The sequence below is a fragment of the Kogia breviceps genome, chromosome 1, assembly GCF_026419965.1.
Source record: "Kogia breviceps isolate mKogBre1 chromosome 1, mKogBre1 haplotype 1, whole genome shotgun sequence".
Taxonomy (NCBI): domain Eukaryota; kingdom Metazoa; phylum Chordata; class Mammalia; order Artiodactyla; family Physeteridae; genus Kogia; species Kogia breviceps.
The window spans coordinates 81512217-81532639 of NC_081310.1; the positions used below are offsets into that span (position 1 = coordinate 81512217).

A 20423-nucleotide genomic window follows, 5' to 3' on the forward strand; every position below is an offset into this window, starting at 1 on the left:
TCACAACATTCCCATGAGGCAGCTTTAAACACAAGACGAATGTGTGGCTGAGCAATTTTACGAACGTGCACGAAATCACGCGAAGCTTGGATCTGAACCCAGGTGCCTCCCGCTTTAAAAGGTCGGGGGAAAGGAGGGCTTGTACTGTCGGCTGCGGCTGCGAGCTCCCCCTACCGAGAGTCCACAGGCCCTGGGCAGCCAACGGAGTTCAGGAATCCCCGGGAAAAGGCTGAAAGGTGAGGGTGCCAGACTGGTGCCAACCTAGTCTGCACCCTCATCCTTGCCTGCTCCGGGACTGGCCACATTTTATGAGGGAGAGGAGACTGCCTCCAGCACCTGGTGGACCCAGAAAGTCCCCAGACTTCCCTCCCCACCACCTCTTCCTGCTAGTGAGGGCCAGCTGCCGCCCTAGTACAGACTGTGACCCCAGGACCCACCAGACCCGATCTTGCATCCCCCAGACCTCCGCTACTAGTTTAGGTTTTCCTGGCGAGCCCGCACGCCCCCTGCGCCCCGGCCGTTCAAGGGGCCAAAGGCTGGTCTCAGGAAGGCTTCAACCGGAAGGCAGCGCCCTCTAGCGGTCAGAGTGCAGAACCAGCAGGGCCCTGTCTGCACCACACTAGGGTGCTCCCTCTCTGGAGCACAAAGGTCACCTATTCCTTGTCCCATGGACCCCACCTACCCACAGCCCTCCACAACGGCCCACGACAGACTTACACACTCTGCTTCAGCTCGTCCCTAGGCACCGCGAAGCCCGGCCACTCTTGCATCAGCGCCGCCACCCTGTCTGCCGCTCTTTTCTTGGAAGCAGTCCCTACCCTGCCCCCTCCCATCCCGCTGCACCAGTCCCTAAGGAACCACGCCGGGAAAAGGCATATGACCTTCTCAGTATCTCACAGCTAGCTAGTGCAGAGCCAGGACTGGAAGCCAAATCTCCCCAGCACACTCGCCGCTGTACCTGTAAGGCACCAGCTCCCCAAAGCCAGCAGACATCTGTCAAGGCCTAACTCCACTGCCATCTTGCAGCCTTTCCAGATCCCTCATTTAGAATTTCTCCTTCCCTATTCCTTGATACACTTTATGACCTTATTATTGTTATCAGAGTCCTCCTTGTGTTGCAGCTGTTCCTGAATGGCTGGATGGGTGTGAGAAAAGAGGCAAAGGAAATTCCAAGAGAAAGACCTCATAACTTGGGGGTTACAATCCTTGCTCCCGCACTTAGAAGCTGTGATTTTAAGCTGGTCACAATGCCTAAGTCTCCATATGCTTAGTTCAAATGACAGATTTTTAAATAACCATAATAGCTCAGTGTTTTATAAGAACTAAACACAATCATGTGTGTGGACGTGCTTGAGACACTGTAAATTGTCTCAAATATGAGGAACCATAGAAATAATCATGGCTAACATTTACTGAGCCCTATGCCAGGCACTATATATACTAAGTAGTTTACATAGGTTGCTTCATGTAACCTACACAACAACCCCGGGAAGAGAATATTATCATCACCATTTTATAGACCAATAAGCAGATTTTCAAAGAGGTTAAAAAACTTGCCAAACATTATACAGCTAATAATTGTCAAAGCCAGATTACAAACCTATCTTTCTGATTTTAGAGGCTGCATTTAACCACTAAAATAGTCTGTCTCTGCTGTTTTAGTTATCTCTCTGTGCCCTGTGTCGCCTGACACGTCATAGTTGCTCAGTGTTTGTCAAAGACATTCATTTATTAAGGGCTGAGCATAGTGCCTGTCCCAGGAGCCTAAGAAATTTGCTTGTTACCAAGTAAGTTTTGGGACCAGGACTTGGACGCAAGCTGTCTGGCTCCAGAGTCTATGCTTTAAACCACACCCCTTGGCTGAAGAAATAATTGCAATCCTCTTTCTCTTTCTTTTCAAATCAGATAATGCTTGTAGTGAGACACACAAGCATATCACTAAACTTTCAATGTTTTGTATCAAGAGTCAGCAGGACATTCTGTTGGAGACACGGTGAAGCACGAAGGTGTAACAACATAGGAGAGGGAACAAGAGGTCAAGGCTAAGGCAGCAGCACTGGGGGCCAGATCACTGAGCTGCTGTTGCTGCTGGGATATTTTATTAGGATTGTGACAAATTTATAAGTAAATACAAAGAAAATTAACAATTATCTCCATTTAGATTTTCTTTCATGTTCCTTAATAGTACATTATAGTTTTTATCCTATAGGTCTTAACAGAAATCTTGTTAAAGACAGAAAGAAAAACATCATATGATATCACTTATATGTGAGATCTAAAAAAAATAATGATACAAATGAAATTATTTACAAAACAGAAATAGACCCACAGACATAGAAAACAAACTTATGGTTACCAAAGGGGAAAGAGGGCGAGGGATGAACACACTATATAAAACTGATAACCAACAAGGACCTACTGTATAGCACAGGGAACTATGCTCAATATTTTGTAATAACCTATAAGGGAAAAGAATCTGAAAAAAAAGATATATATACATATATGTAAAAAAAAGATGAAAAAAAAAAGAAAAAGCAGGATTCTTTTGAACAATTGTCCAGATACTATCTGTCCAAATACAGAGTCAAATATTCTGTATTTATTTATGTAAGACTATATTCAATGTCAGCAACACTCATCAGATATCTGGTGAGCAAACTTCTGAAGTGTTAACTGAAGTACCTTCAGAATTATTTTAATTCTGAAAATATTTATTGTACTAAAGAGTTTATTTTTAAACATCTTTATTGGAGTATAATTGCTTTACAATGGTGTGTTATTTTCTGCTGTATAACAAAATGAATCAGCTATACATATACATCTATCCCCATATCTCCTCCCTCTTGCGTCTCCCTCCCACCCTCCCTATCCCACCCCTCTAGGTGGTCACAAAGCATGGAGCTGATCTCCCTGTGCTATGCGGCTGCTTCCCACTAGCTCTCTATTTTACATTTGGTAGTATATATTAGTCCATGCCACTCCCTCACTTCATCCCAGCTTACCCTTCCCCCTCCCCGTGTCCTCAAGTCTATTCTGTACGTCAGCATCTTTATTCCTGTCCTGTCCCTAGGTTCTTCAGAACCATTTTTTTTTTAAGATTCCGTATATATGTGTTAGCATACGGTATTTGTTTTTCTCTTTCTGACTTACTTCACTCCGTATGGCAGACTCTAGGTCCATCCACTTCACTACAAATAACTCAATTTTGTTTTTTTTATAGCTGAGTAATATTCCATTGTATACATGTGCCACATCTTCTTTATCCATTCATCTGTTGATGGACACTTAGGTTGCTTCCATGTCCTGGCTATTGTAAATAGAGCTGCAATAAACATTTTGATACATGACTCTTTTTGAATTATGGTTTTCTCAGGGTATATGCCCAGTAGTGGGATTGCTGGGTCGTATGGTAGTTCTATTTTTAGTTTTGTAAGGAACCGCCATACTGTTCTCCATAGTGGCTGTATCAATTTACATTCCCACCAACAGTGCAAGAGGGTTCCCTTTTCTTCACACCCTCTCCAGCATTTATTGTTTGTTGATTTTTTGATGATGGCCATTCTGACTGCTGTGAGGTGATACCTCGTTGTAGTTTTGATTTGCATTTCTCTAATGGTTAGAGATGTTGAGCATTCTTTCATGTGTTTGTTGGCAATCTGTATATCTTCTTTGGAGAAATGTGTATAAGAGTTTATTTTAATGTAGCAAATAGCAAAAAGTTTATAAACTTCCCAAATATCTTACTGCAAACAAAGCCAGTTTTCAGGATCTGGCCTCAAAAGTTAGTTCATTATAATAAAATTATTGAGTATTTGCTTTAAAAAAAGAGTTGGAATCAGAGTTCCTCTTGGTTTTCTGGATTTAGGAATGTTTAGGAAATACCCTGGAGGAAAAGAATGCAAGCATCCTTCCTTGAAAAGAGCAGATAACACTATCTATGAAAATTAAATGATTCAATGCATATAAAGTACCTGACATATCATAGGCCCCTACAATTACAGTTGCTTTTTCCTCATCCTCCATTTCATTTCTAAAAATTACTTTTTATAGGTTATGTTTTTGCAATACACTCTATTTTTCTTGAAAAAAATTTTAATTAAAAGTAATATGTCCATAAGGTAAAATAAATCAAGCAAAATAACATAGAGTGAGAAAAGAAGTTTCCTTACACTTACCTCTCTCCCTACCCACAGTACACCCCCCAAAAAAAAACGTTCACTACTTTAAATTTTTTTTCATTTAACCCCTTTGATGGTTAAGGTTATAATTTTACTTATACACCTTTATTTTCTGTTACTTCAAAGAGTATCTATTGGCCCTCCTCCATGAGGAATTTAACACCCTGACATCACCTCCTGCTTTCCAATATTTGTCAATGATATTTAATGTTTTAGTCCTTCTAGTGCTCTTCATAAATTTAGAAATACTTACATCTTTATTGTTTTACTAATTTTACATGTTTTTTTACTCCCCTCTGAAAACTGAGGCAATACCAGTTAGACTTCTTTCTTACTCTCCTTTAACTCTAACCCACCTAATTTTTGTAAGGTACTTTAAAACTTTTTACATTGTCAAGGTTTGTAACATTTATATTTGTTCTATAATACTAGTTAAGTGATCCATGTTATGCCTGTAGGTTTATTCTATAAGGAGTACTAACAACATTACAATTATGTAAATATTCAATTAAATCAAACAGTTTGATTGGATCCAAAGAAAAAGAAATATAATCTTATGACATTAATTAAATCTTTGCCTCAAAAGAGAATGTTACAAATGTCAAGGTCAAGTGGACTTCCTTTTCATTTCTTTCCAGATGTCTTCCATTCTTCAGATCATATTCAGTGGCTGGGGTTTCTTATATCTTACAGTAATACTATGTTTTGTCTTCCTTTTTGGCTGTGTAGTACCAACTTGAATAATTTTCTTCATAAATGGTGGGTGTGTGGTAAACCTTCTCAGATCAGTGTTCTCAATTTTATATGCATGGTATCACAGTGTGTATGTACATAGGTATGTATATATATGATTTTATCATATATTTTTAAAATATATTATTTGATATGTACCAAATATGTAACATATATCTAAAAATCTAAAGCATAACAATATAATTAACACCAATGAGCTCACGGCACAATCACAAAATTAGAACATAACCAAAAGCATCCTCTACCTATGTATTTCTCCCCATACCATCTTACTGACAAAGAAAGAATGATAAGCAAAGAAGATGCAATTTGAAAAATAGTATTTAAAAAAATTTTTTACATCTATGCTAATTGCATTATGGCAGAGAATGTGATCTTTTTGACAAAGATTCTTTGATATTTGCTTTATTGGCTAGTACATAATCAAATTTGTAATAAATAAATCTAAGGAAAGTAGAAGGAAAGAAGCAAATTAAATGTGGAAATCAATAAGAAAATAGAAAATGATAGAACTATTAAGTAAGTTGAGCAATTTATTCAGGAAAAACAAGCAATAAAATAGATAATTAACTAATGTAATCAAGGAAAAAAGGGAAAGAAAATACAAATACACAAAATAAAAAAATAAAAAGAAAGAACTATGAATGCAGAGGAAATTTAAAGAACCATAAAAACCCCTTTTCTCAATTCTATGAATAGACAAAGCAGATAATTTTCTAAAAAAAAATTTCAATGTACAAAAACTGTTTCCAGTAAAGAAAAAATACTAACTAGAATAATTACCAAACAAGAAATAGACAAAAATTATTATGGCCTAACTTTCCCCCTAAACATTTGCCCAGTTAGTATCACTAGAGAATTCTACTAAACCTTTAAAAAACAGATTATTCCAATGCTATTGAAATTGTTCCTGAGCTTAAAAAAGAAGTTTCCAAATTCTTTTTGTGAAGTGAGCATAATATTTATTCCAAAACCCAATGAAAGTAACACCAAAAGATTTAAAAAATCAATCTTATTGAAGAATATTGAAGCAAAAGTCTTAACTAAAATACTATGAAACAAGATTGCTTTGGTTATTCAGGGTCTTTTGTGTTTACATACAAATGATCCCAAATAGCCAAAGCAATCTTGGGAAAGAAAAACGGAGCTGGACGAATCAGACTCCCTGACTTCAGATTATACTATAAAGCTACAGTCATCAAAACAGTATGGCACTGGCACAAAACCAGAAATATAGATCAATGGAACAGGATAGAAAGTCCAGAGATAAACCCACACACTTATGGTCAACTAATCTATGAAAAAGGAGGCAAGAATATACAGTGGAGAAAAGACAGTCTCTTCAATAAGTAGTGCTGGGAAAACTGGACAGCTACATGTAAAAGAATGAAATCAGAACACTAATACCATACAATAAAATAAACTTAAAATGGATTAAATAACTAAACATAAGGCCAGAAACTATAACTCTTATAACTCTTAGAGAGAAACACAGGCAGAGGACTCTCTGACATAAATTGCAGCAATATCTTTTTTGATCCACCTCCTAGAGCAATGAAAATAAAAATAAACAAATATGACCTAATTAAAATTAAAAGCTTTTGCACATCAAAGGAAATCATAAACCAAATGAAAATACGACCCACAAAATGGGAAAAAATATTTGCAAAGGAAGCAACCAACAAGGGATTAATCTCCAAAATATACAAACAAAACAGCTCATGCAGCTCAATATCAAAAAAACAAACAATCAAAAAATGGGCAGAAGATCTAAATAGACATTTCTCCAAAGAAGACATACAAACGGCCAAAAAACACATGAAAAGATGTTCAACCTCACTAATTATGAGAGAAATGCAAATCAAAACTACAATGCGGTATCACCTCACACCATCAACAGAATGGCCATCAACAAAAAAATCTACAAACAATAAATGCTGGAGAGGGTGGGGAGAAAAGGGAACCCTCCTACACTGTTGGTGGGAATGTAAATTGGTACAACCATTATGGAGAACAGTATGGAGTTTCCTTAAAAAACTAAATATAAATTAAGAGAACACTCCCATTTACCACTGCAACAAAAAGAATAAAATATCTAGGAATAAACCTACCTAAGGAGACAAAAGACCTGTATGCAGAAAATTATAAGACACTGATGAAAGAAATTAAAGATGATACAAATAGGTGGAGAGATATACCATGTTCTTGGATTGGAAGAATCAACATTGTGAAAATGACTCTACTACCCAAAGCAATCTACAGATTCAATGCAATCCCTATCAAACTACCACTGGCATTTTTCACAGAACTAGAACAAAAAATTTCACAATTTGTATGGAAACACAAAAGATCCCAAATAGCCAAAGCAATCTTGAGAACGAAAAATGGAGCTGGAGGAATCAGGCTCCCTGACTTCAGACTGTACTACAAAGCTATAGTAATCAAGACAGTATGGTACTAGCACAAAAACAGCAATATAGATCAATGGAACAGGATAGAAAGCCCAGAGATAAACCCCCACACATATGGTCACCTTATCTTTGATAAACGAGGCAAGAATATACAGTGGAGAAAAGACAGCCTCTTCAATAAGTGGTGCTGGGAAAACTGGACAGGTACATGTAAAAGTATGAAATCAGAACACTCCCTAACACCATACACAAAAATAAACTTAAAATGGATTAAAGACCTAAATGTAAGGCCAGACACTATCAAACTCTTAGAGGAAAACATAGGCAGAACACTCTATGACATAAATTAAAGCAAGATCCTTTTTGACCCACCTCCTAGAGAAATGGAAATAAAAACAAAAATAAACAAATGGGACCTAATGAAACTTAAAAGCTTTTGCACAGCAAAGGAAATCATAAACAAGACCAAAAGACAACCCTCAGAATGGGAGAAAATAGTTGCAAATGAAGCAACTGACAAAGGATTAATCTCCAAAATATACGGGCAGCTCATGCAGCTCAATAACAAAAAAACAAACAACCCAATCCAAAAATGGGCAGAAGACCTAAATAGGCATTTCTCCAAAGAAGATATACAGATTACCAACAAACACATGAAAGAATGCTCAACATCATTAATCATTAGAGAAATGCAAATCAAAACTACAATGAGATATCATCTCACACCGGTCAGAATGGCCATCATCAAAAAATCTGGAAACAATAAATGCTGGAGAGGGTGTGGAGAAAAGGGAACCCTGTTGCACTGCTGGTGGGAATGTAAATTGATACAGCCACTATGGAGAACAGTATGGAGGTTCCTTAAAAACTACAAACAGAACTACCATATGACCCAGCAATCCCACTACTGGGCATATACCCTGAGAAAACCATAATTCAAAGAGTCATGTATCAAAATGTTCATTGCAGCTCTATTTACAATAGCCAGGACATGGAAGCAACCTAAGTGTCCATCAACAGATGAATGGATAAAGAAGATGTGGCGGGCTTCCCTGGTGGCGCAGTGGTTGAGAATCCGCCTGCCGATGCAGGGGACACGGGTTCGTGCCCCGGTCCGGGAAGATCCCACATGCCGCGGAGCGGCTGGGCCCGTGAGCCATGGCCGCTGAGCCTGTGCGTCCGGAGCCTGTGCTCTGCAGTGGGGGAGGCCACAACAGTGAGAGGCCCGCGTACCACAAAAAAAAAAAAAAAAAAAAAGAAGATGTGGCACATATATACAATGGACTATTACTCAGCCATAAAAAGAAACGAAATTGAGTTATTTGTAGTGAGGTGGATAGACCTAGAGTCTGTCATACAGAGTGAAGTAAGTCAGAAGGAGAAAAGCAAATACTGTATGCTAACACATATATATGGAATCTAAGAAAAAAATGTCATGAAGAACCTAGAGGTAAGATGGAAATAAAGACACAGACCTACAAGAGCATGGACTTGAGGATATGGGGTGGGGGAAGGGTAAGCTGTGACAAAGTGAGAGAGTGGCATGGACATATATACACTACCAAACATAGGGTGGATAACTAGTGGGAAGCAGCCACATAGCACAGGGAGATCAGCTAGGTGGTTTGTGACCACCTAGAGGGGTGGGATAGGGAGGGTGGGAGGGAGGGAGATGCAAGAGGGAAGAGATATGGGAACATATGTATATGTATAACTGAGTTATACATATATACATATGTATATGTATATACATATGTATTTGTATTCACTTTGTTATAAAGCAGAAACTAACACACCATTGTAAAGCAATTATACTCCAATAAAGATGTTAAAAAAACCCAAAAACTAAATATAGAACTACCATATGATTCAACAATCCCACTCCAATGCGTATATCCAGAGAAAACCATAATTCAAAAAGACACATGCATCCCAACGTTCACTGCAGTACTATTTACAATAGCCAAGGCATGGAAGCAACCTAAATGTCCATCAACACAGGAGTGGATAAAGAAGATGTGGTACATATACACAATGGAATATTACTCAGCCATTAAAGAAGAATGAAATAATGCCATATGCAGCAACATGGATGGACCTACAGATTGTCATACTGAGTGAAGTGAGTCAGACAGAGAAAGACAAACATCATATGATATCCCTTATATGTGGAATCTAAAAATAATGGTACAAATGAACTTATTTACAAAACAGAAATAGTCATAGATGTAGAAAACAAACTTGTGGTTACCAGGGGCAAAAAGGCGGGGAGGGATAAATTGGGAGATTGGGATTGACATATACACACACTACTATATAAAACGGGTAACTAATAAGGACCTACTGTATAGCACAGGGAACTCTACCCAGTACTCTGTAATGACCTATATAGGAAAATAATCTAAAAAAGAGTGGATATATGTATATGTGTAACTGATTCACTTTGCTGTACAGCAGAAAGCAACACAACATTGCAGATCAACTATACTCTAATAATTTTTTTTAAATATTATGAAACAGAAGCCAGCAGCATATTAAAAGACTAATATACCAAGACCAATGTTATTTTTGTTTTTGTTTTGTTTTTTAGGATTGCAAGGATGCATCAATTTTAGAAAATCTATTAACATTGACCACCATACTAATATGTGAATAAAGAAAAATCATAGGGTCATTTTTGTTGATGTTTAAAAGACAATTAATAAAGCATTCAGTATTTATTCTAGATATCTTAAAAACTCAATAAAATAGAAATATATATTCCTTAACATAATAAAATATATCTCATCCCCAAAGCTAGCACAATGCTTAATAAGGAAACAACTGAAGAATCTCCCATTAAACTAAGAAAAAAGACAGGACTCATTATCACCACTGTTATTTAATATTTTCTGGAGATATTAACCAATACAATTAGACAGGAGAAAGAAATCAGAGATATAAAAATAGAAAAGGAAGTAATTATCATTATTTACAAATCATATGCTTGCATGACTAGAAAATCCAAGAGAAACAACTGAAAAATTATTAAAAACAATTACAGAATTGAGTAAGAGAAGGTGACTGGGTATGAAATTAATATTTAATCATCAGTTATCTTTCAGGTATGAAAAACAATGAAGAGTTAAAAGATATAATGAATGATATAAATTAAAACGATATGAAGATACAAACATAAAAGATACAATGGGAAAGAGATATTTTCAGCAGTGACATAAAATATTAAATACTCAGAAATAAGCTTAAGAAATGGACGAGACTTTGTGAAAAAAATTCTAAACATGGCCAAGCTACACACGTATCAAAACACAAGACTTTAAAAATGGTAAGGAATATCATGTTCTTGGATCAAAAAAATCAATGTCACAAAAATTTCAATTCTAAGTTAAAATATAAATAGAACATAACCCAATTTTAAAAATACCAATAGGTCTTCTTGTTGGTAGATGGTGAGAAGGGAGAGACCAGCTAAGCAGATTATAAAAATTATATAGAAAATTAAGTTAATAGAAAAATTCTGAAAAAGTAGAGGGGGACTAAATATTAAAATATTCTAAATCTATAAAAATGATTAGACATTTAAAAATATTAACAAATATATAAATTACTATTTTCTAGGAATTAAAATATAAATCTAAAATTTGTCAGGCACATATATAAACAGAATGAATGTACAGAAATAGGCATGCATACACACAGATGTATTGAATATATGACAAAGTATTTCAAGTCAATGGTGAAAAGAAGTTTCACTCAACTAAAGGTACTGGAATGACTGGTAGACAACTTAAAAATTAAGTTGGTTCTGTACTTCACACCTTCCACCAAAATAAATTTCATGAAAATGAAAAAATTTAATGTAAAAAATGAAAAAATACGAATACTGGAAGAAACCATGGGAGAATTTTTTCAGTCTTGGGGTGGAGATGGTCTGTATGCATGTCACATAATTATATGAAAACAAAAAGATTCCTGCAAAACAAAAACTACCATAGGAAAAGATGAATGGCTAACTAGAAAAATATTTCTACCTCCTATCACAAAGGACTAATTTTTTGAGTATAAAAAGAGCACCTACAAATCAATCTGAAAACACCACCAAAGACATCAACCCAATAGGAAATGGGCAACTTTATGGAAAGGGAAAAACAAATGTCTCTTGAACATGTAAAAATGTGCTTAACCTCGGTCATGATAAGATAACTATAAAACTTCATTAAGGCCATTTTTCACTTCTCAAATTAGCATCATGTTGTTGGCATGGGTATAAGAAGGATTTCATATGTTGCTGGTGGAAAGGTATGCTGGTGCAACCTCTATGGAGGAAAATATGGCAACATTTCTCAAAATTGCAAATGCATATACCCTTTGACCAGCAATGCCATTTCTAGAGATTCATCATTTGCAAAATGATGTATGTACAGGGTAGGGTTTGGAAAAGAAAAGATTGGAAATAATCAAAATGCTCACTGATGGAAATTTATGTCAATAAATTCACATAATTATAAATACTGTGCAGCAATTTTTAAAGAGGGAAAGTGCTTTATGTACTGATATGGAATGGTCTCCATGACATACTGGTAAGTGAAAAAAGCAAAATGTAGAACATCATTCGTTGTTGTTATTATTGTTGTTTTTTAAAAAAGGAAAAATAGGGAATTGTTTATATATGCACAGAATGTCTGTAGAAGGGTCCACAACAACAAAGCAACATTGGTCAATAATAGATCACTGGGGAGTGGGAGTAGGAAGAAAACTTTTAACCGTATACCCCTCTCTACTCTTTGAATTTTAAACCCTGTGGATATAATTACCTATCCAAAAATCCTATCCCATTGTAGTTTGGTTACAAACTACAAAAGTGCTTAAATATATTTTTAACATCTACACAGAGGATTTTTTTAAATAAAAATATTTATTTTATATATATAGCTCTGCAATTTGCCTTTTTTTGACATGATGGTAATATTATGAACATCTGCCTTTAGGCCCATATTTATAGAACTCATTCTTTTTAATATATAATATTCTATTGTGTATATTAATCAAAATTTATTCAACCATTTCCCTTTTGATGAAAATTCAGGTATTTTCTTTTTTTTTTTTTTTTTTTTTTTTTTCGGTATGCGGGCCTCTCACTGTTGTGGCCTCTCCCGTTGCGGAGCACAGGCTCCGGACGCGCAGGCCTAGCGGCCATGGCTCACGGGCTTAGTTGCTCCGCGGCATGTGGGATCTTCCCGGACCAGGGCACGAACCCGTGTCCCCTGCATCGGCAGGCGGATTCTCAACCACTGTGCCACCAGGGAAGCCCCAGGTATTTTCTTGGTTTTGATTTTTGTTCAGTTTGGGTTTTTTGACACGAAAATAATTTTTCTTAGCTAAAATTAGAAGATATAAATATAAAGGTAAAATAATACAAATATTGGAAGAAAATTATAACCTCAGCCCTAGGGTAACTTACTTAAACAATAAAGGAAACACAAATGCCTTAGGAAAGAGAAGTATATTGTATTTAACTACATACAAATGTAAATTTTCCTTATGGAAAAAAATTAAGTCAAGAGACAACGAAGTGAAAGAAACTATTTGTTAAAAAAAAAAGAAAAAATGGCAACAGGTTAATATCTCTAATATAGAGAAAGTTCCCAGAAGTTGATTTTTTTTAAACATGCAAAGAATATGAACAGGCAATTCATAGAAGAGGAAATACTAATGTATAGAGATCCTCACCCTCACTAGTCATAGTTTCGAAGGCAAAACAACAGTGAGGTCTAACTTCTCATCCATCAGATTGGCAAAAATATAAAAGATAATAACTAGTTTTGGCAAGTCCATGAAGAAATGTACATTAAATATTCTTGCTGAACATCTGAATCTCAACCATCTTTTTGGAGAGCAATCCGATAACATAGTAGAAAAAATTTTTAATGTTCATATTCTTTGACCCAGCAACCCAACTTAATTTAGGGGAAAAAAATCTGAAAATATAGCCTTTAGTGTTTCTCTATGCCTCTTCTCTCTTTCTCTCTTTTCCCCTATCTTCTCTCCAGTACACCTCATTTAATTAACTGTGTTATTTCCCAGCCAGCTGGACTCTCATGTCCAAGCCCTCCTCCACCTCCACCAGACTCTAGCCAACAGAGGCTACTGACTGAAGCAGGGAGATGGTCTTGGATCCCTGTAAGGCCTTGTCTAGGAGTTCCCCTTGTGCTTTCAGAAAAGTGAGGCCAAGGACATCAGCAGAGCCAACATCTGCTTCGAGTTCCTGGTGCTCTTGACAACATGCAGCATCTGGCAGAGGCTCCTTTGCCCTGGCCATTCTGCTGGCAATTGTGGAGAACAAGCTTGGTCGTGAGGACAGCCCATCCCGAGATCCCCAGAGCAGAGACAGCCATCAGGGAAAATCCTGAACTCATGAGGGATGGATCCCATGATGTTTTTCTGGTGGGGAAGAAACGGACTCATTCTTCTTGACATTAATGAAAGGGTGAAAAATATAATTTCTTTTTCTTTTTTGTTAGAACTAATACTATTGCCCTCCCCACCAGACATTCTGCCTCTGCTATATGTTGTAAAAAAAACCTGGTAATCTGGCCTTCAGGCTCTTACACACTATAAATTTATGAAATCCAGGTTTGACATCCAGATACTACAATATTTGTCAACTTTAGCAACCCACTTAACCGCTCTGTGGCTCAGTTTAACCGTAAAATGGGAACAATAATACCTGTCACTAGGGCTATACCAAAGATTAGATGTATACAAAAGAAGTTCCAGTTGAAGAGTAGAAATAAAATATAAACCAATTCTGAATTAATGAAGAACTGGGATTGCAGATCTCCCTCAGATACGGGTATAGCCTGTAGGTTAGTCTTCTAAGAGGGTGGTATTTAATGTCTATGGAGCAGCCCTCATCTCTGCCTCAACATTTATATGTGAGTGAGTTTAGATTACCATGTATACACCCGGCCTCCATGGCTAACACTTCTCTTCCTATTCCAGGATGAATGCACATACTCAGCTCAACTTCCCAGGAGGGAAAGCAACTGTGTAGCTTAAAGAAGAGGCTGAGGCAGGTATGGTGTTTTTGTGCAAGGACAAGTCTTGATTGAGACTGTTCCCCTGAGACTAGCTTGGAGCAACTGAGACTTAAATAGGATCCTGGGAAAGATGGTATCAGTGAAATATCATCTCAGTTGGAGTGCACCATAATCCAAGCCATGGCATTGGACAGTGAGACCTACCAGTGGTGTGCCAGAAGCCAGAAGCTGCATATCTGCCTTCAGGGCCATTATTTCTCTGAGTCACAGATGGTCTCCTGATATCCCCAGTGCCACCAGGTGGGACAGTAAGCAGGGTCAACAGCTAAAGACAGAAGTAGTTATTTCAGGTCCTGGATAGGCAGTCTCCTTGGAGAAGAGTCCTTCCCATTACTCAAATCCTTTTCCATCACTCCCATTGGCAAATGCTGCCTTTCCTCAAAGCATGGATACAAAGGTATCTCATTTTGTCTTTAATTTTAAAAATCCTTCTGAGGTAGCCATCCCATTTTTATTGACACTGAGACTGAATCACAGCAGGAAAAGCAACTTATCCAAAGCCACTCACTGAGCAGTGCCAGTAAAAGCAGAAAGGTCTGGAATTTAGGCCTCCTGATTCCCAATTCAGTCCCTCAGAGATGTGGCTATATTTCTAAATATAGGCACTGAGCCTTCAGGCTGGGAAAAAAAGATGGATAAAATGGATAGTTGTCTTAAAGAGCATTTAGTCATAAGAAACAGAAACCCACTCAAATTGCCATAGATTAAAGGGGGAAAAAATAATAAAGAAGTATAGCTAGCCCTCATGAGTTCTGGTTTCTGGAATCAAAAACCAGAAAGCCAAAAGAACCCAAAACAGTTACTGTCTCCTCTCTGGGGCAGCAAGGCCTCCCATCTCTGCGTATTTCCTCATTTTGTGCATGCTCCCCTGCTGTTACTACTTTGGTACAGCCTAAATATAGCCACTGCAGCCTCAGCTTTATGTATATGACTTCTTCATACTCCTAGACAATGGAGCAAGTCTTCAAAACTGAAAATTATGTTCTACTTAGAATTCTATACCCAATCAAACTACCAATCAAACATGAGGAAAGGACTTCCCTGGTGGCGCAGCTGTTGAGAGACCGCCTGCCGACGCAGGGGACACAGGTTTGTGCCCTCGTCTGGGAGGATCCCACATGCCGCAGAGCGGCTGGGCCCAGTGAGCCATGGCCGCTGAGCCTGCGCGTCTGGAGCCTGCGCCCCGCAACGGGAGAGGCCACAACAGTGAGAGGCCCACATACCGGGAAAAAAAAAAATGAGGAAAGAATGAAGACACTGTCAGACGCACAGTGACTCCAAAAAAAAAAAAAAAAATGCCTTTCATATGACCTTTCTTAAGGAGCTACCAGAGGATGTACTTCAGTAAAGCAAGAAAGTGAATCAGTAGAGTGGATAAAATGGGATCCAGGAGACAAGAAATCTAACAGGGGGAGGGGATAAAGAAATTCTAGAATTAAAAAGGGCCAAAAAGGGCAGTTAGTCCTGAAGAAAGCAAAAGATACAGGACTCTGAAAGATCTCTCGGGGGTGAAAATGGAATTGACAGATCATCTCTCTGATGGCCCATGACAGATCTGACGAGGGATTAAAGATATGGATATGGAAAATTTTGCCTGTTTAAAAAAAATTAAGGTGATAATCATCTCCAGGGAAAACACTAAATTTTACAAAAGGAAACATAATCATAGCACACAACTTGGCTCTGTAATAAGTAACATTTACAGAATCCAAATTATGTAAACATTAACTAAAATTTATAATGATTTTTTTGAAAGATGCAGAGAAGGGTAGGGGTTTAAGAGAAGCATATCCTCATCTTCTATAACAGAAAATCAATAGACAATGTCTAAACTTTATCATCAAGAGTGGTAATATTAGCATTTTATGTAGGAATATGGTAAAACACCTCAAAGAGTTGATAGTGGTTGTCTCTGAGAATAAAGACACTGCTATTACCTTTTACGAACTTTCAAATACTATCTTGACTTTAAGAAAAATAGATGTAAATTACACCCACCCACCCCCAAATAAAAACCTGTCCCAGAGCCTTTTAACAAATGTTTTCATCATCACCTACAGTTAGTAGTTAATCCAAATTTTCTACTTCAGTCTAGGTTGATTTCTATTTTCTTCCTTGCTGCCTGGCATCTTCCCATCTGACCTAACTAGCTTAGTGTTCAGCACTTCCATTCTCTTCCTTATCAAACTCTCATCTTTATTGGCTTCTGTGACTGTTCCCCGTTTTTTCTACTTTTCTGGCTGTTCTTTTCTCTCCTTCTCTGTTTCCTCCTCCCACCTCTCAAACATGAAAATTCATTCCTCAAGACTCATTCCCCACTCCTTCAATCTTTTCTCTCTACTATCTCTCCCAATTTCTGATCTACCCTCATGATTTAAACCTGCACCTCCTGAGACTTCCCTGGTGGTCCAGTGGTTAAGACTCCACGCTTCCAATGCAAGGGGCACGGGTTTGACCCTAGTTGAGGAACTAAGATTCTGTATGCCACGTGTCGCAGCCCCCCCAAAATTTAAAAATACAAAATAATAAAGTCTTGGCAACTCCCTGGTGGTCCAGTGGTTAGGACTCAGCGCTTTCACCAACGTGGGCCCAGGTCAAAAAATAAATAAAAAATAAAGACTTTAAAAAAAAAAAACCAAATCACTCAAAATCAAACCTATCCTGAGACCATATTTCTGTCCATGATTCACAGTCAAAACCTTGGTTCCTCCTTTCTTCTCTGTCGCCATCCAGTCAGTTACTAAGTACTACTAGTTCTTTCCCACATTCATTCCTTTCTTTCCAAAGGTGTTTTCCAGGTCTTCATCATCTCACACTTAAAATATTCCAATAGTCTCCTAAGTGGTAACCCCAGATCTCAAATCTGCCCATGTTTTACTCATCTTTATACCTCCCACACCTACCTCAGAGCCTGGCACTGAGCTATTGCCTAGTAAGTGGTCCATCAAATAGATAATATCTCTGCCTCTAATCCATACTGCCACCAGACATCTTTCTAAAATGCCGATTTGTACATACCACCCCAGAGTTTTAATGGCTTTTCACTGTCTATGTGACAGTGATTAGTTTAGCCTGGCACTGGAGGCGCTCTATAAAATTTCATTCTACTACTTATGTGAATACTCTGTTCCAGTTGATTTCACTAATGGAAACTCCTCTTTCATTCATCTAAACTTAGTGATTGCGTATACCGGACACGGTGCTAAGTCTTGGAGAATAGAATGGGAGTACGACGAAGCCACTGCCCCTTATAATCCAGTATTGATGTTCTCCTAATACACCTTAAGTATTTCTACTTGTGATGGTTCTAAGATAGAAAGCCTTTATCATCCTCTCAGCATATTTAAGTATTAGTAAATATGGATGCTCACCAAATGTGGAAATAAGGTTCCTTTCGGAACATGAAACTAATAAAGCCAAACAGGTAACAGATAATATCAATAAGCAATGTCTACCATTTACTGAGTGTTTACTGCGTGCCAGGCATTGTGCTAAGTGATACATTATTTCATTTAATCTTCATGGCCTTTTGAGTTAGGTACTATTCTTGTCCTGTGACAACCAGGCTCAAAGGTAATTTGTGTAAGTTCATTCAGCTAGTAAATAATGGACAAAAATCTGTATCGACTACAAAACCCAAGATTTTATTTATTTTTAATTATTTACTTTTGGTTGTGTTGGGTCTTTGTTGCTGCACGCAGGCTTTCTCTAGTTGCCGCAAGCAGGGCTACTCTTTGTTGCAGTGCGCAGGCTTCTCGTTGCGGAGCACAGGCGTGCAGGCTTCAGTAGTTGTGGCTCACAGGCTCTAGAGCGCAGCCTCAGTAGTTGTGGAGCACAGTCTTAGTTGATCCACAGCATGTGGGATCTTCCCGGACCAGGGCTCGAACCCGTGTCCCCTGCATTGGCAGGCGGATTCTTAAACACTGCACCACCAGGGAAGCCCAAAACCCACGGTTTTAACTTAAACTGCTTGACCCACTCCAGAAGATGGTTTTTAAATGAGACTTGGAGACACCCAACTCCAAGGTAACTAAGCTATTTTAGCTGTCTCTCTGGCAAGACTTGAGTTCCTTCAAGGTAGGCCTATTTGCATCCCCACTGTGACACACATAGATTCTATATTTATTTATTGCCACTATGTACGTCATCATCACCACCCACAAATGTTAAAAAATACTTATGTGGGCAACGGATTATACCAAGAGGTATCCTTGGGGATCATAAAAAAGATGTCCTGAGATCATGCAAAAGGAGGTATTAGTAATTTCCAAAACTCTCTCCTGATCCATTGATTCTCTTCTGAACAAGAGAGTGAACTACACAGTAATGGGACTGAAACAGGACACCCCAAGTTTGGCCACAGTAAAGGTGCTCTCAGTTCAGGCTTCCTGCAAGAAAAGGTCTGGATGATGCTGGTCACCAGCCTGGTGGTCCAAGTTATGTTCTGAAGAGCTTTTAGCACCCCAAGAAATGAGAGTGCTATACCTTTAACATCTTGATTACTCTCCAGGAGAAGGGTGGAAAGGAAGCCCAGAGTAGGACAGGGAAATAAATGCTCCTTAGGCCCTGGCTGTCCACATGAAAACATCACACCAGTACGAGGGCAAAATCGGTCCAAAGGAACTAAAGACTTCATACTAACTAGAGGATGACAGATGAATCAGACTTTCCATTGGGTAGGAGGTCACACCTATGAGGAAAGCAAATACACATACCTCTACTTATTGGATGAACAGAGGGCTACAAATTGAGGCAACAGATGTTTGGCTATAATGTGAAGATGAGCAAGGCAAGAAAGGTCTGGAGGCGGGTTTTAAACAATGCAGCTCTTCAGCAAAGGTTGATGGCCAGATTGAGTATATAAAACACTTGTAGTTGAGTCCTCTGAGCATCATTTATCAATCAATGTCAATTAGCTTTCCCTATTAGATAAAAAAGATATTGGAACTTGCAATGACTTGCCATTACACGTTTGCATAATCAGTAACTGATGCAGGTTTTTGCCTCTCCTTGGCATTCTTAATTCCAAGCCTTATTTAGGCCTTCCTCAATTCAATAACTACCACTGTGCCACCAGAATGTAAGCTCTGTAAGTGCAGAAACTCTGTTTCGTTTACCCCAACCAAAAACTGTACCAGGCACATAGCAGGCTCTTAATAGATTTGTTTAAAGAAATTGTATGACAGATTAGGCTTTCCACATGGTGACTCTAACCTCATGCAATGCTTCCAGGTATATATTCCCCAATTACTCACCAGCAAATGGGTATAAGGAGATTAAATGTTACCCCAATGCATGGGAATTAATACAGGACCCTCTCACTCCAAAATCCATGCTCTCAGTGATTATCTATTACATGCTAAGCATTTTCTCTCTCAACTCCATCACCACTCTCCCCATTCTGAGATTGCTTCCTCCCATTTCCAGAAACAGGACCACACTTCCTCACATTTCCAGAAACATTCCCTTATTCCAGCCCCTTAACTGCAAACTATCAAAGGAAAACAAAGACCACATCTGTGATCCTTGGCAAGCACCTGCCAAATGTAAGCCTACGCCAGTTTTCAGGGAGAAACTGGTGAATATCAAGCAGTCTGACCCTTCAGACATAATTCTTTATTGAATCTAAATCTTCTCAGATGGTTAGGCTATTTCATTGGCAAAATCAATTTTATTTCTTCATACGTATTAAAAACTCTAAAGAGAAAAGGAGATTGGGTCTAGGCATACAACAACCTACTATTGACTCCCAAGTTATGCGAGGAAAAAAATCTCTAAGCTCTTTTTACTTTTCTAGTCAGGTGAAGAGAATGAACTTCTGATAGGTCATTCCTTTTATCACTCTTCCCACCTCAATACTCAGGAGAATTATTGAAGTGGTAGTGTTCAGTAGAAAAAAACTACACACATTTTCTCAGGACCAGAGAAATCATGTACGTCAAGTTATCATGCTTACATGTGATGAAATGAGGGAACTTTTC

At 38.1% G+C, this 20423-nt stretch overlaps 2 protein-coding genes across 2 annotated transcripts in view; one reads left to right on the forward strand and one right to left on the reverse strand.

Annotated features, from left to right (window-relative positions):
* The window catches only part of PDZK1 (PDZ domain containing 1), a 47350-nt gene extending 46524 nt beyond the window's left edge, over positions 1-826 (reverse strand). Inside the window, exon 1 of the mRNA XM_059048114.2 lies at positions 718-826. The gene's annotated coding sequence lies outside the window, so the exon portion shown is untranslated. The remainder of the gene's footprint in view (positions 1-717) is intronic.
* CD160 (CD160 molecule) overlaps positions 1-18941 on the forward strand; it is a 43313-nt gene extending 24372 nt beyond the window's left edge. The window contains 6 exon segments of the mRNA XM_067025051.1: positions 13631-13693; positions 14345-14395; positions 14398-14447; positions 14449-14655; positions 18751-18781; positions 18784-18941. Of these exon segments, the coding sequence (XP_066881152.1) occupies positions 13631-13693; positions 14345-14395; positions 14398-14447; positions 14449-14655; positions 18751-18781; positions 18784-18941 (560 nt within the window).
* The last annotated feature ends 1482 nt before the right edge of the window (positions 18942-20423 follow it).